This window comes from Mobula hypostoma, chromosome 20 (assembly GCF_963921235.1).
Source record: "Mobula hypostoma chromosome 20, sMobHyp1.1, whole genome shotgun sequence".
Lineage (NCBI taxonomy): Eukaryota > Metazoa > Chordata > Chondrichthyes > Myliobatiformes > Myliobatidae > Mobula > Mobula hypostoma.
In genome coordinates, this window is record NC_086116.1 from 23,917,674 (window position 1) to 23,937,059 (window position 19,386).

The window sequence follows — 19,386 nt, forward strand, 5'->3', positions numbered from 1 at the left end:
TATTGACTATAGCTCAGCATTCAACACAATCATACCCTCGGTTCTAATCAACAAGCTCCAAAACCTGGTCCTCTATACCTCCCTCTGCAACTTGATTCCTTGACTTCCTCACTGGGATATCACAGTCAGTGCATATTGGAAATAATATCTCTCCCTTGCTGACAATCAACATTGGCGCATCTCAAGGATGCATGCTTAGCCCACCGCTCCACTTCTCTACACCTACAACTGTGTGGCTAGGCACAGCTCAAACACCATCTATAAATTTGCCGATGACCCAACAATTGTTGGCAGAATTTGAAATGGTGATGAGGAGCCATACAAGAGAGAGAAAGATCAGAGAGTTTTGTGAGAACAACAACCTTGAAATCAGTGAAGGGTACACACATCAGTCCTCATCAAGGGATCAGCAGTGGAAAGGAGTTTGAGATGACTTGGTACGACCAAATTTCTACATCTACTGTGGACAACATTCAAATTGGTTGTATCACCATCTGGTATGGAGTGGCCATTGCACAACATTAGAAAAAGCTGCAGAAAGTTGCAAACTCAACCAGTTCCATCATGGACACTATCCTCCGCACCATCCAGGACACCTTCAAAAGGCGATGCATCGAAAAAGCAGCATCCCTCATTAAGGACCCCCATCACTCGCGATATGGCCTCTTATCATTACTAGCATCAAGGTAGTGGTACAAGAGACAGAAGACACATACTCAATGTTTCAGTAACAGGTTCTTTCCCTCAGTCATCAGATTTCTGAATGGACAATGAATCCATGAACACTACCTCATTATTTTCCCCCTCTTATTTTAAACTACTTAATATAATTTTTAAAATATATATTATCGTAATTTATTTTTTAATATCCCTACATTTTCCACACATTCAGCTCTTAAATACCTCTATAGTATTTGCTTCCACCACCATCCCTAGCAGCTCATTTCCAGGTACCCACCACTCTGTAAAAACTTTTCCCGACATATCTTTGAAGTTACCCCTCTCACCTTAAATGCTTGCTACTGTCTGAAATGCATGTGTTTGGATATAGTTGCAGGAAAACTCACGTAGTTTGCATTTATACTTACTAATACTAGGCTGCTTTTCTGACTTGCTGGGCATTTCCTACATCTCTGCATTTCACAGTTTGTACATGTTCTTTTGTATTCTTTTTATCTTCCCTCATCTGTTTATCATCAAGTTACTCAGCAAGAATTTACCCCAGAGTAAATTTCACCTCATCCTATTGGGCATATTCATTTTCTCCAATCTGTCCCTTCCCAAATTCTTTTTCAATTTAAAACGAACTTGACTTGTTTCTACCAATTCTGACAAAAGATCTTCAATCTGGAAGATTAATCCTTATTTTTCTTTTAAGGAATGCTGTCTGATCTGCTGAGTCTTTCCCACAATTCCTGTTTATATATATATTGTGGATTTCCAAATATCTCAGCTTTTGATTCTCCCTATTCCAGATGAAACACAAAATTCCTTCAGAGGCACAAATCATTGAAACACCACCAGCTTTACAGATTTGATTAGTTAATAACTTAAAATAATCAAACTTTAAAATGTGAGTTCATTTTGCTACGCATAGCTTCATTTTGTTATTGATGTTTACCTTACATTTTCTAAAAGATTTGCCTAGCTTTGCATTGGGTAGACTATCCCTATAGCTGTAAGATCAAGTGACAGCTCTAAGGATGGATTTCTCTCCAATTCAGAACCTGCCAGCGCTGGTTGTCTAACAGATGTTAAAATGTTCATAGTTAAAGGTAGTCTCGACATCTCAACTCCAGCAAAGAGAAATGGCACACCGTATGTGCAACTCCAAATTCAATTTATTTACACTTATTTCCACAACCAGCTCTAATTCATAGCATCAAGATCAATGGAAATAAAATCATGAGTAGTCAAAAACACAAGAGTTGATTTTTCTCCAATGACGGATGGAAAATCAGGCGAACTTCAGGAGAAATAAGATATGCTAAAACAGTTCTCGCTGCCCTCAACTGTCTTTCATTAGCGGCTTTAAATGAACACAATCCCGATCGACCACCAGCCCCTTACCATCCAAAAGCAGCTCTTTCACCGAGTCTTGCCCCAGAGCGGCTCCATTTCCGTCCATGTTGGCGAACACGCCCACCCGGGCTCGCGCTCAGCATGCCGGGCCCGTGACGCGGCGCCGAGGGCTCGCGCTGCCGTTGGCCGTCACAAAGCAGCTGGCAACGAAGAGGGCGGGCGCGGGCGCGACATGACCCACTGGAGGTCAGAGGTCAGAGGGTAAAGCCGCGTGTGGTTGATCCAGCGGGTTGAAGAGACAATCCTTGAAGAAAGGTATCGTGGCGTCAGGTTCTCCACACACCGTTCCCCAAGCTGTTCTGGTTTTGCTCTGCCGACGTTGTGAAGAATATCCATGAACGGGGATTGTTTACCCTCTCAATCGTTGCAAAGAAGATGCCTCGTCGATTTGTTTCAGCCTGGCCACGTTGTAAAGATTTGTGCTCCCATGGTGCGATACTCAAAGTGAGTGATGGCAACGATCTAGTAATTTTGAGGCGATTTTTTAAATGACGAAAACCCGAGAAAGATGCTGGAAATCCAAAGCAACACGCACAAAACGCTGGAGGAACCCAGCAAGTCAGTCACCTTCTATGGAAAAGAATTGGGTCTCGGCCCGGATAGTTAACTGCTTATTCTTTTCCGTGGATGCTGCCTGACCTGCTGAGTTCCTCCAGCATTTTGTGCGCATTTTATGACGATGCGTTTTGGTTATTGATATGAGATATTTAAGATCACTTCTTCACATTTAACCCTTAGGCTGGCATTTCGTTCTCTCGTCAGAAGGTATGATTGTGAACTGTGCTTTACACCAATGATCATTGCTTCGGCTTTCCTGAAGTCCGGCAAGGCGAGGGACAGCGAGTTCACAACAAATTTTGGTATGCATATTTCTGATTGCTTCAGTAATATCACAAGATAAGAAAAATAAAATTACACGTACTTGTTCAGTATAGTTCTTGTCTTCTAAAGCTTGGATTGATTTAGTATCGTTTATGACCTTGGTAATTACAATGTGTTTTAAAAATCGTAAGACGAAATTCAATTGCTGTTATATAATGTGGGATCAAAAGTCAATTTGCGCAAGCCAAATAATTACAAACAATGTGATTCGGACAGATTATCGTTTTGGTGATGTTAATTGTACTGTCTTCTAAAAAGTAGTACTTTTTTTGGTAAATACGGGACCTCCAGTTGAATGTCATCTAAAAGTCAGTAACTTCAAAAGCATAACATTCCGTATCTCTACATCTAGCTTGTTTTTTTAGCCTCTTTCTCTGGAGTTCTACTAATTTTGGCACAATTTTCAATTTTTTTCCCTTGTTTTTCTATACTGCAGATATCACACGATCTCACTGCCCAGTCAATGTCTGTAGTTATTCCTGTTTGAACTTGCCTTATTCTGTTGCAGAGGCTAGAATATTAGTGGAGAGCTTGCAGCTGTCCAGTGATAAAACCCTAAGAATAAGTAGGGCTATGAATGATATGTTTAGATGGTCATTCTTCTCAAAAATCCTTGGAAATTTTAATGGCTAGCAAGGTTTTGTCCCCAACTTTGCCACATGTTAAAGCTAACACACTTGTTCAACAGCACCTCTGACAATCAGAAACCTTTAAATGTGGAATAATATTTTAATATTAATATTATTAAATTACTTTGAAAGATAGCTAAATACATTAATAATTTTTAGATCATTTTTGTTGTTAACATTTGGAACCCTACATTGGTGTAAATTTTGAGAGACAATTCTCCTGTTTAAATGCTAGGGAATGTAGGAATCTCAGCAAGATTGGATCTATGGGAAGTCCTGCAAAGAAACACATTGACATTTATAGTGCCATTTATCACTTTTTATGCTTGGAGATCCCTGTTCCACTAGGTCACATTCGGAATTTATTGCTTAATGTTGACTTGGTTGACATTCTACAGAGAAAATAAATTTCAGAGGTGCCATATTTTGGATGCTGGCAGGTGGAATAGTGGCATCCGCACTGGACTTCGAGGCGTGTTGTCTCGGGTTTGAATCTGACCTGCTTCTTGCACACTTTCCATTCATGCTAGGTTGAGCGTTGAGCTAGCAATTCAGCCTTGTAAAAAAAAAACAGACGGAAATGTTAGAGAAGTGTCATGGCTGCTGCCCAGTGCACCACGAGATGTGGAAAGGAACAACAACAACAATATTTTGGATGTAAAATATAAATGGAAACCCTCCCTGCCTGTAGACGTAGATGGAATACATCATGTGCCATAGTTTGAAGAAGAGCTAAGGGGTGTGTAGTTAACGGCTATTGCTCAACCGACATCACCAAATTGAATTAACTTTTAAGTTGTTGTTTGTTGGATTATGTTATGGAAATTGATTGTTGCTTTTGCCTATATACAACAGAGGCTATTCTATCCAGAGGTACAAGTGCACAGTTCACTGAAAGTAGTTGCACAAGTAGATAAGTTGGCAAAGAGGGTATTTAGTCTGTTGGATTTCAGTCAGGGCATCAATTTTAGGAGTAAAAGCCATATTAATCGTTGGTGAGGCTGCACCTGGAGTGCTGTATAGAATTTTGTTCACCCTGTTGTAGGAAAGGCATTGTCAACCTGGAGAGGATGCACAAGAGATTTATTAGGACATGACCTGGACTTCAGGCTCTGAGTAAGAAGGAGAGGTTGTCCACAATTAGAGCATTCGGGCATTTGGTCTTTGCTGATTTATTATTCCAAACAACCCCATTTTCCTACCTTTTCCCTGAAACCTTTGACACCCTGGCTAATCAAGAATTTACACAATGTCCATTTTAAACATACCCACTGACTTGGCCTCCACAACTGTCTGTGGCAATGAATTCCACTGGACCTTCATTTCTTGGGAGTATATGAGAATGAGGGGTGATGTCATCGAAGTTTATAACATCATGAGGGGCATGGATAAAATGGATATTCATAATCTTTTTTCCCCAAGGTTGGGGAGTCCAAAAATAAATGGCATAGATAGAAGACACGAGGGGAGAGATTTAAAAGTGACTTGAGAGGCAGCTTCTTGAGACAGTGGATAGTGAGTACCTGCAATAAGCTGCCAGAAGAAATGCTCAAGATGGATACAATTGCAACATTTAAGAGGCATTTGGATAAGTACATGAAGGAGAGGGCCAAACATGGGCAAATATAATGAGCAGAGGGTATATTGTAGTTGATAGTACACCTGTTGGGCCTGTTTCAATGCTGTTTTACTCTGTGACTCTTAATTTCTTAAAAATGATGGCTGTAGGATATTATGAATAAACTGAAAGGTGGTATAGGTGGCACAGTTAGCACAATTGTTTACAGTATCAGTGACCTGGGTTCAATTCCTGTCAAAGGAGTTTGTATGTTCTCCCCGTGACTGCGTGTTTCCTCTGGGTGCTGCCGTTTCCTCCCATATTTGAAAGGCATACTGATTGGTAGATTAATTGGTCATTGTAAACTGTCCCTTGATTAGGCTGGGATTAAATTGGGGATTGTTGGGTGGCGCAACTTGAAGGGCTGGAAGAGCCTATTCCACGCTGTTATGTCAATAAATAAATAAATTAAAACTAAATTTAAATTTTCTCCTTGTGACAAATTGTCACAGATTAGACTGTGCACAGTTTGCAATATGAAAGGTACTTCATTGATAACATTTATGAACATAGGTTTGCGTAATTTATCGCAGGTGAAGATGTTTACATTTAGTGTAGAGGATAGACATTCAAAGAGTTCTGCATTTTTCTGTTTCATCCAGCAATATTTCCTGCAATGCTTTGCACCCAGTAGTCAATGCTTTGGTTTGCTTTGAAAACTATTATTTAGTTAGATCTTACATCTGCCTCGTGCTTTTTACCAGGAGAACTAGCAAGATATGACACGGGTTTGATGCTCCACTCTCCCTGGATCAGTATGTTGCTGAATGGCAATCAAATATTTGTAGTCTATCTTTGCTCAATGGTATCCTGAATTAGCAAAACCCTTGATATTCAGAAATCTAATTAGCAAGTTCTTCAAGAAATGATTTTATTCTGTTTGGTTAATACACTTGATATATTAGTAATTTATAATTCTTTGATGACAAGTCCTTTGTGTTTATAAAACTCACTGTATTCTAGGATGAAGTTCTTCAGTATAGGTTACCAACTGAAGGTGAGAGCTCTACTACAGCAAATCTTGCATTCTGTTTCTCAGGTGATCGGCCACTGGTTGTACAGTTTGCTGCTAATTCTTCACAAGATTTAGCTGATGCTGCTCGCATAGTTTCCCCATTTGTAGATGGTGTTGATTTGAACTGTGGTTGTCCGCAAAGGTAAGTTAATTTTAAGATTAATCATTTTGTCATGTTTTCATGATTGGGTAAGAAAATGGCTAATGCTGTATTATGTGAGAAATTGGGAGGCTCGTTGTTTTGGGAGAAAGAATGGGTTTAAAGGACACAAGATCAGTGCTCCCATTTTTCTCTGTTTCATTGAATCAATTTGAAGGAAAGTGCAATATCTCTTTGATACAGAGACTGGAAATCCAGATATAGTTTTACCAAAGCTCCTTTTTCTACTTTGGACCCAATGCAATGAAGACCAGTATTATTTTTGCGCTCTGCTCTTTATTCATTCATTGTTTAGAATGTAGTCAACATTGCTCCTGAGGAGTTCCAAGATTTAGACTAAGAATGGTGAAGGAATGGCGGTATATTTCTGAGCCAGGGTAGTGTGTGACTTAGAAAATAAATGCCGGGTCATATGCGCCAGTAGTCATAATCCTCTGGTTAATAGAGTTGTGGGTTTGGGAGGTGCTGTTCGAATAGCCTGGCAAGGTAACTGTAATGCATTTTGTAGATGGTACATACATTCGCTTTTGTGTTAATGATTGAGGAAATTGGTGTTCAGAGTGTATGGTGGGATCACAGTCAAGCAAGTTGCTTTATTTTAAGACCATAAGATACAGGAGCAGAAGTAGGCCATTTGGCCCATCAAGTCTGCTCCGTCATTCAATCATGGGTTGATCCAATTCTTCCAGTCATCCCTGCTTCCCTGCCTTCTCCGCATACCCTTCGATGCCCTGGCTAATCAAGAACCTCTGCCTTAAATGCACCCAATGACTTGGCCTCCACAGCCGCTCATGGCAACAAGTTCCACAGATTTACCACCCTCTGACTAAAGTAATTTCTCCGCATCTATTCTAAATGGACATCCTTCAATCCTGAAGTCGTGCCCGCTTGTCCTATACTCCCCTACCATGGGAAATAACTGCCCTATCTAATCCGTTCAGGCCTTTTAACATGTGGAATGTTTCTATGAGAGGCCCCCTCATTCTCCTGAACTCCAGGAAATACAGCCCAAGAGCTGCCAGACATTCCTCATACGGTAACCCTTTCATTACTGGAATCATTTTCATGAATCTTCTCCGAACCCTCTCCAATGTCAGTATATCCTTTCTAAAATAAGGAGCCCAAAACTGCACACAATACTCCCGAGTGTGGTCTCACGAGTGCCTTATAGAGCCTCAACATCACATCCCTGCTCTTATATTCTATACCTCTACAAATGAATGCCAACATTGCATTCGCCTTCTTCACCACCGACTCAACCTGGAGGTTAACCTTTAGGGTATCCTGCACAAGGAGTCCCAAGTCCCTTTGCATCTCTGCATTTTGAATTCTCTCCCCATCTACATAATAGTCTGCCGGTTTATTTCTTCTACCAAAGTGCATGACCATACACTTTCCAACATTGTATTTCATTTGCCACTTCTTTGCCCATTCCCCTAAACTACCTAAGTCTCTGTAGGCTCTCTGTTTCCTCAACACTACCCGCTCCTCCACCTATCTTTGTATCATCGGCAAATTTAGCCACAAATCCATTAATCCCATAGTCCAAATCATTGACATACAAATTAATAAGCAGCTGTCCCAACACCGACCCCTGTGGAACTCCACTGGTAACTGGCAGCCAGCCAGAATAGGATCCCTTTATTTCCACTCTCTGTTTTCTACCGATTGGCCAATGCTCCACCCATGCTAGTAACTTCCCTGTAATTCCATAGGCTCTTATCTTGCTAAGCAGCCTCATGTGCAGCACCTTGTCAAAGGCTTTCTGAAAATCCAAGTACACCACATCAACTGCTTCTCCTTTGTCTACCCTGCTTGAAATTTCCTCAAAAAATTGCAGTAGGTTCGTCAGGCAGGATTTTCCTTTCAGGAAACCATGCTGGCTTTGGCCTATCCTGTCATGTGCCTCCAGGTACTCCATAATCTCATCCCTAACAATCGATTTCAACAACTTCCCAACCACTGATGTCAGGCTAACAAGTCTGTAGTTTCCTTTCTGCTGCCTCCTACCTTTAAATAGCAGAGTAACATTTGCAATTTTGTATGCTTTTGATCTTGAGCCTGGTTATATCTCCAGCAATGAGGTAAATGCATAGTATTCTTTTACACTCCTGCCTTGTCTCTACTAGAAAATGAAGGTTTTGGAATATTAGGAGGTGAATCATTCTCAATTTACCCAGTCATCTTTCTTTTGGCAAAATATGACTCCAACTGTTTAAGTATTTTTCCCTTGATATTCACTGGCTTCAGTTTTACCAGGACTACTTAATGCAACATCCGATTAAATGCTATCATGATATCAAGGGCAGTTATTCTCATTTCATCTTTGTAATTCAGCTCTTTGCTCATTGTTGTATGGGAGCAATTAGATTAGAATCTCAGCTATATCTGGAGCATATAGTTGCAAAAAGGTTTGTGAACCCTTTGCAATTAGCTGGTTTTCGCAATTAATTACTCATGAAATGTGGTCTGATCTTCATCCAAGTCACAATAATAGACAAACGCAAGCTGTCTAAACTAATAACACACAAACAATTGTACTTTTCATGTCTTTATTGAATACGTTGTTTAATCATTCACAGTTCAGACAAGAAAAAGAGTGTGAACCCTTGTATTTAATAACCGATTGAGCCTCTTTTAGCGGCAATAACCTCCACCAAACGTTTCCTGTAACTGCTGATCAGACTTGCACAACATTGAGGTGGAATTTTAGACCCTTACTCCGCACAAAATTATTTCAGTTCATCAATATTTCTGAGCTGCCTTGCATGAACAGCCATCTGCAGGTCATGCCACAGCATCTCAACTGTGTTCAGTTCTGGACGCTGACTTGGTCATTCCAAAACATGAACTTTCTTCTTTTTAAACCATTCTGTTGTTGATTTACTCTTATGTTTTGGATCATTGTCTTGTTGCATCATCCAACTTCTATTAAGCTTCAGTGACTGAGATTCTGTTAAATGTCTTGATACAGTTTTTGAGTTCATTGTTCCTTCAACAACTACAAGCTGTCTGAGGCAGCAAAGCAGGTCTTAACCATGATGGTCTTTCCACCATACTTCACAGTGGTGTTGGTGTGCAGTACAGGTGTCCCCCGCTTTTCGAATGTTCGCTTTACGAAACCTACATTAGTTCCCTGTTTTTGCTAACAGAAAGTGTTTTCACTGTTACGAAAAAAGGCAGCACGCGATAAAAAAGCAGCGCGCCGCACGCCCTGAGCAGCTGCTCTCCCCCGGATTCAGAACAGCATTCTCGCTGGCATTGCTTAAACACGTTGCCTGTGAGCAGCTGTTAGCAAGACGAGTTCTAAAGGTATCGGGAAAGCTTAAAAGAGCCCGTAAAGGTGTTACACTTAGCGTAAAACTAGACATAATTAAGCATTTCCATCGTGGTGAACGAAGTAAGGACAGAGTGAGTTTGGCTTGTGGAAGTTGACGAAGATGATGTTGAAGAGATTTTGGCATCCTGTGACCAAGAATTGATAGATGAAGAGCTGATGCAATTGGAAGAGGAAAGGATAACAATCGAAACCGAATGCAGTAGCGAACGGGCCGCGCACAGATACCGATTCGCGGAGAATACAGCGGTAGCCGGGAAGCACCCAGCACATCTTTAAGAAAAAAGCCAAAATAAACAAGCTAACTAATTAAGTGCTGCCCGGCACGTAACTGTCGACCCAGATCAGAGACGATTGCTGACTGTGTCACCTCTGATCTGGGCCGACATTTACATGCTGGGTGGCACCTAATTAATTAGCATATTTATTTTGGCTTTTTTCTTAAAGATGTGCTGTGTGCCTCCCGGCTACCGCTGTACCCCTGCATGTTTCACGGATCGGTATCGGTTCGCTGCCCGGAGGGTGGGGGCCACTGCACCACCCCAATCTCCGACAACTCAGTCTAACACACCATCATCAGTGTGCTCTGCGCTGTCTTCCCGATTCCGGTAAGTGATACTACACTGTACATACATTATTTCTACTTTGTAGACTGTGTATTTTTACGTGTTATTTGGAATGATTTGGCAGCTTCATAGCTTAAAGGTTACTGGAGAGTGTTTCTGCCGAGAGCGCTTGCATGAGATTTTCTGCCGACGACACTTGTGCCGTGATTTGCCAAGAGTGCTTGCATGAGATTTTCGCTATGTTGGACAGTGCGGCAATGATTGTGGAGAAGTACTGTATTTCTACTTTATATAGGCTGTGTATTTATCATATCGTTCCTGCTTTTACTATATGTTACTGTTATTTTAGGTTTTATGTGTTATTTGGCATGATTTGGTAGGTTATTTTTGGGTCTGCGAACGCTCACAAATTTTTCCCATATAAATAAATGGTAATTGCTTCTTCGCTTTACGACATTCAGGCTTACAAACCATTTCATAGGAACGCTCTACCTTCGGATGGCGGGGGAAACCTGTACCCTTTTTCCTCCAAACCATAGATGTGTGCATTTCTGCCAAAAGTTTCAACTTTTGGCTCACTTGTCCACAGAACATTGTCCCAGAAACGTTGTGGAACATCCAGGTGGTCTTTGCAAACTTAAGATGTGCAGCAATGTTTTTTTTGGAGAGCAGTGGCTTCCTTCATGGTGTCCTTCCATGAACTTCATTCTTATTCAGTACTTTTCTTATGGTGGGCACATGAAAAAAGACTTGATCAAAGTTCTAGAGATTTCTGGAGGTCTTTTGCTATTACCCTTGGGTTCTTTTTTCACCTCCTTCAGCATTGCAAATTGTGTTCTTGGTGTGATCTTTACAGAACACCCACTCCTGGGGAGAGTAGCAACAGTACTGAATTTCCTCCATTTGTAGACATTTTCTCTTACCATGGACTGATAACACTCAGGTCTTTAGAAATGTTTTGGAAGCCTTTTCCAACTTCATACATCTCTACAGTTCTTCTAAGGTCCTCTGAAAGTTGTTTTGATCGAGGCATGGTGCATATAACCAGATCTTTCTTGAGAAAAGCAGGCTGTATCGGACTTTGTATGTGTTTTTTTTTATATAGGGAAGGGCACCTCGACAACCCACGCCTCCAATTTCATCTCATTGATTGGAACACCTGACTTCAAATAGCTTTTGTAGAAGGCATTACCCCAGAGGTTCACATACTTTTGAATCCTAGTCTGTGATTGTTCTAAGTGTGTACTCAGTATTGATGAGAGGTTGTATAATTGTTTCTTATTAGTTTAGGCAGATTGTGTTTGTCTAATATTGTAACTTAGATGAAGATTAGGTCACATTTTATGAGCAATTAATGCAGAAAGTCAGGTAACTGCAAAGGATTCACAAACTTTCTAGCAACTTTAGACTTTGCACACTATATCCAGGATTTTGTCTGGTTTCACAATCTTTGCTATGTCTAGTCTCTTGCTATCACATGGAGTAAATTAAATTGACTAAAGGGTGTTAGTGGGTAATTTGGGTGTAGGAGCCTTTATCATTCACTTTCTGGGTGTCACCACCATCATTCCATATAATGTTTGTTTGTCGATTGTCATTCACAAGTTGGATGTGGTAGGACTTCAATTGGCACATTAATTGTGAGATCGAATAATTGACCATTGCATGCTGCTTTTGCATGAAGTCCTGTGTTCCAGCTTCACCAAGTTGCTAGCTCACTTTGGATGCACCTAATGCTGCTTCCTAGCATGACCTTTCTGGTGAGTCAATCATGTGAGTAGATAGATCATACCCATCGGTGAGGCATGATGCTCTTGATGATATGTCAGACTGTTGGTTAACTAGTCTATTTTACAGTTCTCCATATTTGGATTCTAGGTTGAGATTGATTTTGCCTAATCCATGTTCAAAGCTGAATGGATTGTCCTTTCTATATTTGCACTGTTTCGATATATTGCAATTGAGTGGATTGTTAGATCAGGAGACCATCTGGAAGCAGAATTAGGTCATTTGGCCCATCAAGTCTGCTCCACCTTTGAATCATGATTGATCCTTTTTTCCCCTTCTCAACCCCACTCCCCAGCCTTCTCCCCTTTGATTCCATGGCCAATCAAGAACCTATCCATCTTGGCCTAAAACACAGCCAATGACCTGGCTTCTGCAGCTGCCTGTGGTTACAAATTCCACAAATACACCACCCTCTGGCTAAAGAAATTTCTCTGCACCTCTGTTTTAAATGGCCATTCCTCTATCCTGAGGCTGTGCCCTCTTGTCCTAGACTCCCCCACCATGGGAAACATTCTTTCCACATCTACTATGTCTGGTCCTTTCAATATTTGAAAGGTTTCAATGAGATCCCCATCATCCTTTTAAATTCCAGTGAGTACAGGCCCAGAGCCGTCAAACGTTCCTCATGATAACCCCTTCATTGCCAGAATCATCCTTGTCAACCTCCTTTGAACATACTCCAAAGCCAGCACATCTTTTCCTTAATGAGGAGCCCAACACTGTTCACAATACCCAAGGTGAGGCCTCACCGGTGCCTTGTAAAGCCTCAGCATCACATCCCTGCTCTTATATTCTCGACCTCTTGAAATGAATGCTAAGCTTGCATTTGCCTTCCTCACCACCGACTCAGCCTGCAAGTTAACCTTTAGGGTGTTCTTTACAAGGACTCCCAAGTCACTTGTAATGTTGAATCAGGTTCTTGGGTCTGACAAGTGATACGGAAAGGTCTTTCGGCGAATAGGTATATTTAATCATTTATTTACAAACAGTAAAAATTCAACCAAACATGCATGTTCCCCAAGTTACAGACACCACAAAACTGAATATTCAATAGATATGCGTACATTCAACAAACATACTTAGTTAAAAGTACATGTAGGGTATATCTTCTCAATCATCTTGTGCATTCTTACCTTAAACAAAGGAAGAAGAGAGCAAACCCCTTCCATGTGCTATTATATATACCCAGTATATTTGAAACTGGACTCTTGGCATCTAAACAAGGGGAAAAGCAGCAGCAGCTTCTAAGCTAACCAATCACAACTGAAGCGGCTTTCAACAATCAGAATAAGGCATGCCCCTCAGGACATCCCTTTGCATCTCAGATTTTTGGATTTTCTCCCCTTTTAGTTAAAGTCTGCCCATTTATTTCTTCTACCAAAGTGCATGGCCATACATTTTCCAACATTTTATTTCATTTGCCATTTTCTTGCTCATTTTCCTAATCTGCCTAAGTCCTTCTGCAACTTCCCTGTTTCCTCAACACTACCTGCCCCTCCACCAATCTTTTTCATCATCTGCAAACTTGGCAACAAAGCCATCTATTCCATCATTTAAATCATTAATATACAGCATAAAAAGAAGCAGTCCCAACATTGACCCCTACGGAACACCACTAGTCACTGGCAGCCAACCAGAAAAGAATCCTTTTATTCTCACTCTTCTTATTCGCTGCCTCCTACCAATCAGCCAATGTTCTAACCATGCCAGTAACTCTCCTGTAATACAATGAGCTCTACATTTAGTAGGCAGTCTCATGTGTGGCACCTTGTCAAAGGAATTCTGAAAGTCCAAACTTACAACATCCGCTGCATCCCATTTATCTATCCTACATGTAATCTCACCAAAGAATTCCAACAGGCTCATTAGGCAAGATTTTCCTGTAAGGAAACCATACTGAGTTTGGCCGATCTTGTCCTGTGTCACCAAGTACTCTATAACCTCGTTCTTAACAATTGACTCCCAACATCTTCCCAACCACTGAGATCAGGCTAACTAGTCGATAATTTCCTTCTGCTGCCTTCCTCCTTTCTCAAAGAGTGGAGTGACATTTGTAATTTATCATTCCGCTGGAACCATGCCAGAGTCCAATGATTTTTGAAAAATGCCTCCACAATCTCTATCACTTCCTCTTTCAGAGGTAGCCGTTCATCTGGTCCGATGACTTGTGCATAGTAACTGCACTCATTTCTCTTCCCTCACACCCTTCAACAGCTAGCACACTGTTGGTGTCTTCCACAATGAAGACTGATGCAAAACGCTTATTTTAGTTCATCTGCCATCTCCTTTCCATTATTATTTCTCTGGCCTCATTTTCTAGAGATCCTATATCCATTCTCGTCTCTTTTATTGTTATATATTTGAAAAAGATCTTTCTATCCACCTTGATATTGTTTGCTAGTTTGCTTTCATATTTCATCTTTCTCCCCTAATGATTCTTTTAGTTTTCTGTAGGTTTTTAAAAGCTTACCAATCCTCTATCTTCCTGCTAATTTTTGCTTTGTTGTATGCCCTCTCTTTTGCTTTTACATTAGGTTTGACTTCCCTTATCAGCCATGGTTATAGTCTTTTGCCATTTGAGTATTTCTTTGTTTTCCAAATACATCTATCCTGCACCTTCATCATACTTCACAGAAGCTCACACAATTGCTGCTCTGCTGTCATCCCTGCCAGCATCTCCTTCCAATTTGCTTTGGCCAACTCCTTTCATACCACTGTAATTTCCTTTACTCTGAAATACTGCTACGTCAGACTTTACTTTCTCCCTATCAGATTTCAAGTTGAACTCAGTCATATTGTGATCACTGCTTCCCAAGGGTATCCTTTACCTTAAGCTCTCTAATCACTTCCGGTTCATTACTTAACATCCAATCTAGTATAGCTGATCCCCCAGTAGGCTCAACGACAAGCTGCTCTAAAAAGCCATCTTGTAGGCGTTCAACAAATTCACTCTCTTGAGATCTGTTACCAACCTGATTTTCCCAATCTACCTGCATATTAAAATCTCCCATGACTATCATAACATTGCCCTTTTAACATGCCTTTTCTATTTCCCATTGTAATCTGTAGTCCACATCCCAGCTACTGTTTGGAGGCCTGCAGGGTCCTTTTACCCTTTCGGTTTCTTAACTTAACCCACAAAGGTTCAACATCTTTCAGTCCTCTGCCTCGTCTTTCTAATAGTTTGATGCCATTCTTTACCAGCAGAACCACCCCATCCCCTCTGCCTACCTTGCTATCCCTCCAATACAATGTTCTTCCAACCAAACAAGTTATCTCTTAATTTATCCAATATTCCTTTCACCATGGCTGATCTTCATTGTTATTTTGGGATGCTAGTGGTGCCTCTACATTAAGTGCTGGCCCGTCATTCCTGGAGGTGTGGACAACTTTCCCAGCCTGTCCTGCAATTGCATGCAGTTTTATTTTATTCTTTTGAATTGATCAGAATTAGAGTTCCTTTAAGCAATGTACATTGGATAATTCTACTATTCTTTTGAATATTGAATAGTTCTGACTTAACGTATTACCACATCAATGCAGAGAGGCGTTTTTCTCTAGCTAGGAAATTTACAGTGGCAGGATAATGGTTTTGGGGTAAGTGGTCCATGAATTTGGACAAAGATGAAAAAATCTGAATGTCTTGAAATCTTCTGGAGTATTGCAGATTGGCATTCACTGAATGTTTTAATCTCTAATTTAATGAAGCTTTTGTAATTGTATCTTATGAATTGTGGGTAGTGGATGTCAGACTGGAAAGTGTATGAGATAATTGGCTTTGATCTGATGTAAAGGTAGAAAAATCAAAGGCTCTGTTGTGTAGCTTCCCCATTCTTTGCTTCTGTTAGCATTTTAAAATTATGTTGCTGCCAATGTCATTAGTTTTTGCTTAACATTTTAGTTAGAGGTTTCTTTAGTTTTGTACTTAGTATGAAAATCTAAAATGAACTGCTTTGCTGCAGCGTTTGTCAATTACATTTTTAAAAAAACAATTTGTGGGCCATATATACAGACCACAGTTATTTGGATTATTCGTATCAATATGCTTAATATATATATTTCATTTTTTCAGGTGGGCAATGGCAGAAGGATATGGTGCTTGCTTAATCAATAAACCAGAATTGGTTCAGGATATGGTGCGTAAAGTTAGAAATCAAGTGGAATGCCCAGAGTTTTCAGTCTCCATTAAGATAAGGTAGTTTTGAAAATGCAAATAAATTTGGGTTTAAAATTACTTAGTTATAAACTTGCAAGCCATTTTTGATTTACTGAAAAAATACATTATAGGAAGATATTTTATTAGATGAAATTCATAAATTGTAAAGGTTAACTAAAGGCCAATCCCATAAGAAAATGTCACATAACTATCCAAAATCTGAAGTCAGTTAGCTTTTGCATTAAAAAACCCAGTCAGGCAATAAATTGATTGGAGCCCTTCTCACAGAATTTTATATAACTTTGCAGCATCTGTAACTGCTCCTTTTCAAACTCTTGAATATCTTGTGTTCCACTTATAAGTTTGTCAGAATTGGTAGCTTTGTGATTATGCACTTGGGAGGGTGAGAAGGTGAGCCTGAAATTCCGAAATTGTCTGTAGGCTTCATGAGACATTGCAGTGACATTAGTTATCAACGCAACCCACCCTTGGCTGACAAATAGTCACTCATTAACTCTCAATCCTAGTAGAAGCAAAGCAACATGAACTTAAGCTGAATAGAGAACTTCAATACCCTTTACCAAATGTGGCAGTTTAAATCTGCATCTATGCAACATTTTATGTCCTGTCACAAAAACAGCCCAAGTTCAATCTGGCCAATTACTCTTTCATCATCTGTCTGTAAATTGAAATTCTGTGAGGTTGATAATGTCAGGCTATTGTTTGACTTGTCTATAGTTTAACTCCCCTAATTTTGGCACCAGTCCCAAAATTTTGTGAAGATCAGTTTACAAGTTTGGGTGGGGTTTGGTCCACCCTGTTTATGATGCATGGTGGTTAACATAGCAGTTACACACAGATAGGATTGCATTTCTATTTCAGAAGTTACTTAATAATCAACCATCAGTTTAAAGATTTATGTATCTGGGCAGCTGAAATTTTTAGATCTATGTGCTAAACAATGGAAAAGGTTTACATCAGTTTATCTTTAGAAGGGCAAAAGTGACATGTTCTAATCTCTGCAAGAATTTTTCCTCCCCTTCAAAATGATTAATTCCTTAACAGTTGTTTACATTGTATTGTCTTAACAATTAAGCTATCTTACAATGTCACCAACTATTTTAATGAAGTATTTATTAAAGTTTACCTTGTCCAAGAACAAGTTGCTATCCAAGCTGAGATTTCAATGTGGAATCTAAGAAAATAATAGTACTTGTGTTTGCTGGATTTTTTTTGGTATATAATTATGTTTTACTGCTTTACTTTTAGCTATTATTTTATCTGACAGAAAATGTTGTCTGTTTTACTGTAGGTTAAATTCACCTGTAGTATTCTATGATCTGATGGTATTGCAGATTGCACAAAGACCTAACAAGAACTGTAGATCTCTGCCGAAAGGCTGAGGCAGCTGGAATCTCTTGGATTACTGTTCATGGCAGGGAAACTGAGGAACGACATCAACCAGTCCACTATGATGCGATCAAGATTATTAAAGAAAATTTAACTATACCAGTGGTAGCAAATGGGGATGTCAGGAGCGGTAAGGATGTGGATCTTGTACATCAACTGACAGGGATTGATGGTAAGGAATCTTTGTTGGTGTAAATGAAGCATTGATATTGCTAAATTGATTGTTAAATCTAAATTTGAGCTGGTACGGGACTGGTGATTCCATCACTTTCAATGATTATAGAGTGACAAAGAAGAAATCAAAGCTTTCATAGAAACATGGATGCTTGTAGCAATCCAGAACAGGACCACTCAGTCAATTGAATACATGCTGACCAATATAGAAAGGTGTGATTACATTGGAGAGGGTGCAGGGGAGATTTAAGGATGTTGCTAGGACTGGAAAATACAATTCTGACAATAGATTGAATAAGTTAAGGTTGATTTCAGATTTCAATAGAACAGAAAAGGTTTAGGTAAGACTTAATAGGAGAGAGGGGGAGGGTATAAAATGTTGGGCCTAATGAGTATAAAGAACAGAGGGGTTTAAAAAACACAGTAAATGTTTAAAAAGATGGATGGAAGGATTAGAAGGAAAATGTACAATACCTATAAAAAGTATTCACCTGCCTTGGAAGTTTTCATGGTTTATTGTTTTACAACATTGAATCACAGTGGGTCTAATTTGCCTTTTCTAATACTGATCAACAGAAAAGACTCTTTAGTGTCAAAGTTAGCCTAAGTTTATTATAGTTATTAAATACAGAATAATTGATTGCAAAATTACTCACCCCCTTCAAGTCAGTATTTAGTAGATGCACCTTTGGCAGCAATTATAGCCTTGAGTCTGTGAGGATAGGACTCTATCAGCTTTTCATCTCTGGACACTGCAATTTTTCCCCATTTTTCTTAATAAAACTGCTCAAGCTCTGTCAGATTGCATGCAGATCATGCATGAACAGCCCTTTTCAAGTCCAGCCACAAATTGTCAATTGGATTGAGGTCCGGACTCTGACTTCGCCACTCCAGGACATTTGGTGTTTTTAAGCCACTCCTCTGTAATTTTGGCTTTTCACTTCGGGTAATAATCTTGCTGAAAAACAAATCTTCTCCCAAGTCACAGTCATTTTGCAGACTGCATCAGATTTTCCTCCAGGATTTCCCTGTATGTTGCTACATTCATTTTACCATCTACCTTCACAAGCCTTCCTTGGCCTGCTGCAGCGTAACATCCCCACAGCATGACGCAACAACTACCATGCTTCATGATAGGGATGTTGTGTTTTTGATGATGTGTGTTGTTTGGCTTACACCAAACATAGTGTTTAGTCTGATGACCAGAAAGCTCAATTTTGGTTTCATCAGCCTATAGAACCTTCTTCCAGCTTACTTCAGAACCTCCCACATGCCTTCTAGCAAACTCTAGCTGAGATTTCATGGGAGTTTTTTTTTCAACAGTGGCTTTCTCGTTGCCACTCTCTCGTAAAGCTGCAACTGGTGAAGCACCCAGGCAACAGTTGTATGCGCAGTCTTTCCCATCTCAGCCACTGAAGCTTGTAACTCCTCTGGAGTTGTCATAGGTCTCTTGGCGGCCTCCCTCACCAATCCTCTTCTTGCACCGTCACTCAGTTTTTGAGAATGGCCTGCTCTAGGCAGATTTACACCTGTGCCATATTCTTTCCCTTTCTAGACAATTAACTCCGA

At 40.1% G+C, this 19,386-nt stretch overlaps 2 protein-coding genes across 4 annotated transcripts in view; one reads left to right on the top strand and one right to left on the bottom strand.

Annotated features, from left to right (window-relative positions):
- The window catches only part of cog5 (component of oligomeric golgi complex 5), a 115,521-nt gene extending 113,313 nt beyond the window's left edge, over positions 1 to 2,208 (bottom strand). Inside the window, exon 1 of one of the 2 annotated variants that reach the window (XM_063072545.1) lies at positions 2,071 to 2,208. In XM_063072545.1, the coding sequence (XP_062928615.1) occupies positions 2,071 to 2,128 (58 nt within the window). In that variant the 5' untranslated portion in view covers positions 2,129 to 2,208. The remainder of the gene's footprint in view (positions 1 to 2,070) is intronic. The other variant, XM_063072546.1, reaches the window with a different exon arrangement.
- Positions 2,209 to 2,266: 58 nt separating this feature from the next.
- Positions 2,267 to 19,386, top strand: part of dus4l (dihydrouridine synthase 4-like (S. cerevisiae)) — a 56,729-nt gene continuing 39,609 nt past the window's right edge. For both annotated transcript variants that reach the window (XM_063072551.1, XM_063072550.1), the window contains exons 1-5: positions 2,267 to 2,526; positions 2,821 to 2,942; positions 6,251 to 6,368; positions 16,150 to 16,272; positions 17,589 to 17,815. In XM_063072551.1, coding sequence (XP_062928621.1) covers positions 2,417 to 2,526; positions 2,821 to 2,942; positions 6,251 to 6,368; positions 16,150 to 16,272; positions 17,589 to 17,815 — 700 coding nt within the window. In that variant the 5' untranslated portion in view covers positions 2,267 to 2,416. The remainder of the gene's footprint in view (positions 2,527 to 2,820; positions 2,943 to 6,250; positions 6,369 to 16,149; positions 16,273 to 17,588; positions 17,816 to 19,386) is intronic.